At 33.6% G+C, this 7,129-nt stretch overlaps 2 protein-coding genes across 2 annotated transcripts; one reads left to right on the top strand and one right to left on the bottom strand.

Annotated features, from left to right (window-relative positions):
* Positions 1-1,022: 1,022 nt before the first annotated feature.
* On the top strand, positions 1,023-2,915 carry LOC116164706. Its single transcript, XM_031478908.1, has 3 exons — positions 1,023-1,204; positions 2,454-2,662; positions 2,713-2,915. Exons 1-3 carry the CDS (start codon positions 1,122-1,124, stop codon positions 2,817-2,819), a joined length of 399 nt encoding a protein of 132 aa, XP_031334768.1. The 5' UTR covers positions 1,023-1,121; the 3' UTR covers positions 2,820-2,915.
* An 869-nt stretch (positions 2,916-3,784) lies between these two features.
* LOC116164733 (MOB kinase activator-like 1) lies at positions 3,785-5,592 on the bottom strand. Its single transcript, XM_031478949.1, has 6 exons — positions 5,560-5,592; positions 5,414-5,510; positions 5,156-5,322; positions 4,876-5,103; positions 4,659-4,822; positions 3,785-4,603 (listed from the first exon to the last, which is right to left on the bottom strand). Exons 2-6 carry the CDS (start codon positions 5,425-5,427, stop codon positions 4,523-4,525), a joined length of 654 nt encoding a protein of 217 aa, XP_031334809.1. The 5' UTR covers positions 5,428-5,510; positions 5,560-5,592; the 3' UTR covers positions 3,785-4,522.
* Positions 5,593-7,129: the final 1,537 nt, after the last annotated feature.

The raw sequence follows: 7,129 nt of genomic DNA, 5'->3' as shown, positions 1-7,129 counted from the left end.
CTACAGGTATTAAAAAGAAAAAAAAACAACAACAAAAAGTACGGTTCAGAATGTAGGAGAACAACATTTTTTGTATTTACTGTTGTATTAATTTTTGTTATTTAACTAATTCATTTACAAGCATTGTAATTCATAAGAAAATGTTGACACGTTTTTAACAGTTATTAGCCCCTGTATCGGCTAGGCAAATTAGTAGCGATTTAAAACTTAAGGGTTATAATCCACATAAAAATACCTTCAAAATAAGTTATCACTCGACCCCCCATTCGATTTAAAATTTTGGGAGCACTTGTCACCCCCGCTAGGGCTTTGCCCTTAGGGGGGCGAAATTAGCCAAAAAATGGTTCCCCCTTGAATCAAAAATTGACGGGTCCGAGGATTTTTTCGTAAATGTTTTGAGGTTCCCAAAATAGGCTCTGTTTCGTTTTCAAATGGTCACCCTGTATAGAATATTATGTAGAATCTAAAAATGAAGTAGGGTGCTCCATTTAAAATAAACAAATGGGCATAAATTTCCTGTATAACGGAAAGTGCCACCAAGTTACAAAATATTTCAGATGAATTCCTCTTATTGACGTTAGTATGCTCTCAAATTTTCAAAATATTCCAAGATCTCTTTTTCGAGATATAGAGATAGCCGACATTAGTCGTGGGAGACCCTGTATGTATATGTGTAATCCCGCTGGCGCGATCTACTTGTATCATATATGACTTTGGCAAATCTTTATATACCGATCTTAATCTTAAATACGTTGCATAGCGACTTAGCAGTAGGGACAGACAGAGAAAGTGACCCAGCATAAGTGATTCCACTTACATGTTCGTCTTTTCTATTTGGAACTATATTTATCACCAAATTACATAAATTATTGATGTGCTTGTTTAGTTTTATTTTCGATTATACAAGTTCTTGGCTGATGTTTATTAATCCTCGCCCTCTCGATTTCCCATTGATGCATAAAATATTGACTCAATCCAAAATAAGTACCATGATTTTATTTTACAAATTTGTTTTTTTATAGGCGCAAGTGAATCATATATTAAAAAAATCTGGTATTCAACCGACAAATATTCCTCCTTGTGAAGTTGAACTAGACTCAAATGATGTAAGGAAACAAAAAATGATGAGAAAAGTAAAGCAGGCGACGATAAAACATTTAAACAGTATTGGAGTGCATATACCATCTACTGAAGCCACAGATGAGTAAGTATCAGTAACTTCTACTAAAATTTGACTTGTAAGGTACTATTATTAAACACATTTGTATTTATAAATTATAATTGGTTAGGATTCTTCAATAATTAGTAGCAACCACTGTGTACAATAAGGGAAGAGTACCTCTTAATTATAAGCACCAAGTAAATCTACTTTATGGTCGATGCAACGTAAGAAACAGAGATCATATTTCGACCAACATTTGCGCTCTTTGAGTGTAATGGTGTTTTCTTACAAAAATCACAGTCACGCTCATTTCCTCGCGCATTACATTGACTATTTATTTTCTCATAAGAAAACTCCGTGACATCATATGTCTATTTTGAACCGTTTAAGAATAATAAGCATTTAAATTTGTGCATGTAAGCGATCTATTTCAATACTTCTAAACGGTTTGACCAATGTATATGTTGGATATGATCACTCGTGAGTCGTGATCACCATTACCTCCAATACATTTTCTATAGACTATATCCAATTTAAGCATAAAGTATCTATTGCTAATATAAACTCATGCTCATTTAAAAACGGCTAAAACAAATGTCAACATATGTATTCAATTCTATTCAATTTTTGATATATGTAAGCGGAACTTCATGAAACATGAAAACATCACGTTTTATTACGGCTCGCTAAGGCAGCTTTATTATACCAAGGGGTGCGCGAAGGAGCGCGGCCCACATATGGGGACTTCGTACGCGACATCCAAGAAAGACGGTCGAGAAATAGAGCAATGTATCGAGCCATTGTTACTGTTCAATAAACGCCCATTGTAAATTGTCGTATAGTGTTTAATTAAGGGGTGTAATACCCCTAATCCTCTATACCGTTAGTGAATCTTTTACATATATATAGGGCGTTTCATTAAAAATTGATCAAATTTGAATTTTTTACTAACTGCGATATTTATTTGTTTTTTTACTTTAGGTACATTTTCTAGCGATTTATGATAAACCGCACAACCTTCGTATTTAAAGTTCTTTTCTATCTCTTATAATAAAGGCGCTGTCTAAATAACCCTGTGTACATTAGTGCTTATTATTCTTAAACAATTAAAGATGGTATACTGTCGCAGACTTTTTGTAGGAAATTATTATTTATGTTATATGTTTTTTGTGTCTCTTTCCATCATCCATGTAATTTCAATCAAATGCGCACGAACTTGATTTTCATAAGGCAATATACGAATCAACGTATTTTCGACAGTTAGTCACGATCATGGTTTTTCTCAATCTAGATTCGACGAGCCCTCGATGTGTAACCAAAATGACGTCAGTTTTGCTGTGAAACAACTATTAATGAAATACTTGCCCAATGATCAATTAACTAGAGTAGCGCACAATAAACAGGGTTATCAAAATGTGAAACAATCAGCAAATATAAAAAGAAGGCCAGAGTTTTCTATCGCTACCGTCCAGTATATGCAAAAGTACAATCTTTTGAATGGTATGTACTCTATCTTATGTATTTGCTTTATGTATTATTTTTGCTTGCAGAAAAACCCGAAGCAGTTTCTGCACCAATTCACATTCTTGAACCGAAGCCACACTTTGATCGAATTTTAGACGTGACTGCTATTAAAAAGCAACCAAAACTGCTATAAATTAGTGCTGAATTTAATTTTATTGACATTTTAGATTATTTGTATACAATGGTTTTATTGAACTGTTTCCATTAAAGTTGCTATTTTCAATTTGCATTGGAGTGTTTTGCAAGCTTTAGGTTTTGCTGATCTTGATAAGGTGTTAGTGGGTCTAGAAGACAGGCAGTACGTATGGTAAGTAAAGGTTGTATCACTTCTTTTAAATTTTGATCTTAGCATTTCAAGTTTGACCCAAAAAGAGCACAGGACGCCTATGTTACTTTTTTGATAGCACTAACAATAAATTACTACAAATACACTAAATGTGTAAAACATGGCGCACCCTGTACAACCTCACATTATATACTACACTATACAGGGTGTCTTAAATTGAGTAGAATAACATGGGTATCTGTGTTATTATTACACTTACGATTCGGTTAAATTGGCAAAGTTGTGTAGTTTTTGACGCTAATGGATATTCCAATGCGAAATTTTGAAAAAAATTAATTGTTTCGTAGATAATTGGAAAAAAGTGAAAATCGACATTTTTAAAAAGTTCAAATATTTTAGTAAAAAAAGAGCTATCGAAAAATGTTTCAAATAAAAGTTGCAAGATTCGAAGGGATAAACTCAATGGACGTGGAAATTATATACTAACTAATCCAAGGATACAACGAAAACGCTAAGCATATTAGTTAGAATGGAGGACTAATGCCTAAATTACGAGGATAAATTAACTACACTTTTTCAATAAACCCTGCAGGTGAGATCACTATCCGCAAATCTTCTCATCATCGCATCAGTTGCCTGCCACGCCATAACTTCCACTATCACTTTGCACCAAAGAGGAAGAATGAGCAATGATCTGATTTTTATGGTCAACACGAGCAGAAGTTTTACAATAGAAACTATGCTTATTAAGTAAGACCAAACACAAACCCAAAGTAAATACATGTCAAGTGCAGTTAAAATAAACACAAATGTATAAAATGAGAAAGTGTATAATTCATATATTTAGTATATACATAAAGTGACGTAGCTCAACGGTATTCTTACCTACTTTGGTCAAGAACAAGAAAATGTCTTCACAGTTAGTTATTATTCATTAGATTTGATGTAAACGATCTAAAAATAATGCCATTTCTTATTAACGTTGGAACTTTTAAAGCTCGCAAGTATTAAACTACTACATTATTAAAAATAAATAATTTCTATGATTAAATACGCGAGAAAATGCATACATAGGTTTACAATTAAAAAAGCGCTGGGGAATTAATAACATACTCGTAAGAATACTACAATATATTTTGTTTAAATCTAAGTACTTGGAAAAGTAGGAACACAAATCAATTTTGTTCGATCAGGTAATACCAATAATTTCGATTGCACTTAACATGATAATAAGCTCCCATAATTATCTTCACACGAATTGGATTTGCCTGTTGTTTGAAGGCCTGTACTATTGTAAAAACGCAGATACTTAAATGTGTAAAAAATACTGCAAACGTTTTCTATTTGCTTCTACTTAGCAAAAAATAGTCATCACATATATCAAACGTATATGTAGCTATTAATTGATACTACAACAAATATAAATAATTGTGCACAACATTTTGGGGACAAGAATAACTTATGCATTCAAAAAAAATTGCAAAAGTATGATAGCAGTCATAGTAGATGTGCAAATATAATGTGCAGTAAGAAGTTTAGTAGAAAATTATTCATCGTGCTTCTTTGGCCGTAAGCTTATCTATTAATTCTTGTAATGGAGCTAACTCTCTCCTTTCTATTAGACTAAATTCCTAAAACAAAGAAAGTTACTTTTTGGACTTTGAATGAATCACTGAACCTCATTACCTGTACGAAGAAAATAAAATGTTTAAAAGATGTATTAAGATGTGCTTCTTCGCCTAGTTGAACGACTTCGCTAAAATGTTGATGGTAAATGTGTGCGTAAACCCTAAATAATCGCTTTAATATTGTCTTTGCGATTGATAGAAAATTCTTAGGAAAGGGAACGCCTAACGAATGATCCAAATTAAAAATATTTTCTAGCAATCAAGAGGATACCGACCTATTTTTGATGGAAATAAAGTTTCGTCATCTAATTGATCTTGGACCCACGTCATAAGATAATCGATATACTTTGGTGCAGAACATTTAATTGGCTTCTTAACGGTGTGGCCATCAGCCCAATGGTATTCGTATTTTGGACCGGCTGACATTATTGAACAGCTATCCTCCGTACAAAATTCCGTTATGGTACCATACAGCATATTAATTTGATTAAAAAAATCCACAGCTACAATGTTATCAATAAAATGATGTGCATGTTTGTACATCTTATAACTAACTATTAACTGCAACCCACTCGTTCAGATCTTCGCCATCAGGAAGCATAACCGCTAACCGTAAGTTACCAGATCCTAGAGTCGCAGCAGCATGCTTCATTAACTCATACTGATGAGTTCCTTCTGGAATATTCTTCTTTGGCTTGAATGTTTTCGAAGAACGACTTCCACTGCAGAAAATAGAAACACAACAGTGAATTTACTTTACAAAACAAGATAAAAATAGATTCTTTAATTTGCTTGAAAAAACTAAGTACTTACAAAAGGAAGCTCATTTTAATTGTAGGTTAAATAAGTAAACCCTTTACGAAATGATAAGCCCGTAGAATTTCAAGATAAAATAAAACTACTGTGAAAACTAAAAAAGAACTTCGATTTTTTGTTATTATTATCGACAATGACCTTACGCTCCAACCAGGTGATAGACAACCTACATCGAGTAGAGATGTGCACAACCCGCTCACCTTAATTAGTCCAAATGTTTGTGTGATGAATGTAGTTCAAATAAATCGAAAATTTGAACTTGAACTAATCACATGAGGCGCTTTCTTTCGGCTAATTCGCGATCATGATTTCAAGCATGAATTCAATGATAATAATGATCGTAAAATAAAGCCCACATTTGTTTGTTATTTCACCGAAAACTAACCTATAATTTATACCTGTGAAACAATATAGGTACTTTCGTGTGTTTTTTTGCTATCACTTCCGTGCACTACAATGTACCATTGTTCAATAATGTTTTTAATTGCACATTTCGAGACTTAAAGGATCGCATAATCACGAAAATGAAAAATTAATCAAACTTTGGCTCCGTAAGTAAATTTGGCCGCCCCAGGCTTCAACGCGCAGCATTGCCTTTGATAGGATAAAGGAAAATAATTTAAATACAAGTGGAAGAACTTGCACGATTATGCTCCTCTTCAGTTACAAATATTGACTAACCTTATAACCTAACATTCGAGCAAAAATATCCTTGCATTTATATAGGTTAGGAATTCGTGATCATAAAACTTTTATGCTCAGTTTGTTCACGATTTTAGCAATCATTATCATAAGATCACACTTAGAAAGAACAAGACAATCCCAACCGTTTGGATCGCCAAAAGAAAGCAACTAAGTTGTATCACTGAATTTGATAGTTATAAATTCAATGGTTGTATAGTAAATAGAGAAACAGTGTTGTTGTGGATAATTGAACCATTGTACACAATGATTGAACCCAATTGAATCTTGCGCAGGCCGTAGGCGAGTGTGCGCACTAACCAGATGGTGATATGGTAAAAAATCAAAAATTTTAAAATACACGCGATCATGTTAATAGCAAGGGTGAATTAATGGAGGGTTTACTGTAGTTTTAGATTTTAGTATTCACCTCGTACCTCCAATTACCAGTACTAGTTCCCGAAAAAATTAAAGCAAGCGGAGTCAAGTCGAGAGACCGTAGTGACCCTTCTCTGATGTCTGATGGCACCCCCTTTGCCAATCCATTTACCAGAATACCCCAACAATAATAGTCAACAATGTGGCGAAACGCGATCTTGCTTAAAGTGCAAATTTTCTTCGTCTAGAAGCATATCTCCACCCTTGTCGTTCACTTTTGACTCTTCAAAGCTTGTGTGATCAGAGGATCTATCAGTTCTTCCAATAGTACTATAACTCCCCTGTTAAGTTTCCTTCTACCCAAACATTGATCTTCTGCGGAAATTAGGTGCAATCTTTTCGAAACAAGTGTGGATTTTCGTTATCCTTATCCTATAGTAGGTAAAAGTACCTACAATTTTGTTTGTTCACAAATCCGTTCAAGAAGAAATTACCTACATTCGTGACTAAAACTGGTGTTTTTGGAAAAATCAGGATCTTCGTCAATTCTTGGGGAAATTAATTTGCAGAAGTCAATTCTCCTATCCTAAATTATCTTCGCCCGATTTTTTTAAAACTTGCACTTACATAGAAAAACAATGTTCAAAATTTTCG

The sequence above is a fragment of the Photinus pyralis genome, unplaced genomic scaffold (assembly GCF_008802855.1).
Source record: "Photinus pyralis isolate 1611_PpyrPB1 unplaced genomic scaffold, Ppyr1.3 Ppyr1.4_LG2, whole genome shotgun sequence".
Lineage (NCBI taxonomy): Eukaryota > Metazoa > Arthropoda > Insecta > Coleoptera > Lampyridae > Photinus > Photinus pyralis.
Note: the sequence above shows the minus strand (reverse complement) of the source record. Positions and strands in the feature narration are given on the sequence as shown.

What these genes read in the sequence shown, in the direction of transcription:
- LOC116164706 (XM_031478908.1), top strand. Translation starts at nt 1,122, where the DNA reads ATGATGAGAAAAGTAAAGCAGGCGACGATAAAACATTTAAACAGTATT. An exon ending in TCTACTGAAGCCACAGATGA is followed by an intron (nt 1,205 to 2,453) that starts GTAAGTATCAGT and finishes TTCTCAATCTAG; the next exon opens with ATTCGACGAGCCCTCGATGT. An exon ending in AAAGTACAATCTTTTGAATG is followed by an intron (nt 2,663 to 2,712) that starts GTATGTACTCTA and finishes TTTTGCTTGCAG; the next exon opens with AAAAACCCGAAGCAGTTTCT.
- LOC116164733 (XM_031478949.1), bottom strand. An exon ending in CGAGTGGGTTGCAGTTAATA is followed by an intron (nt 5,104 to 5,155) that starts GTTAGTTATAAG and finishes ATAACATTGTAG; the next exon opens with CTGTGGATTTTTTTAATCAA. An exon ending in ATTTTATTTTCTTCGTACAG is followed by an intron (nt 4,604 to 4,658) that starts GTAATGAGGTTC and finishes TCTTTGTTTTAG; the next exon opens with GAATTTAGTCTAATAGAAAG.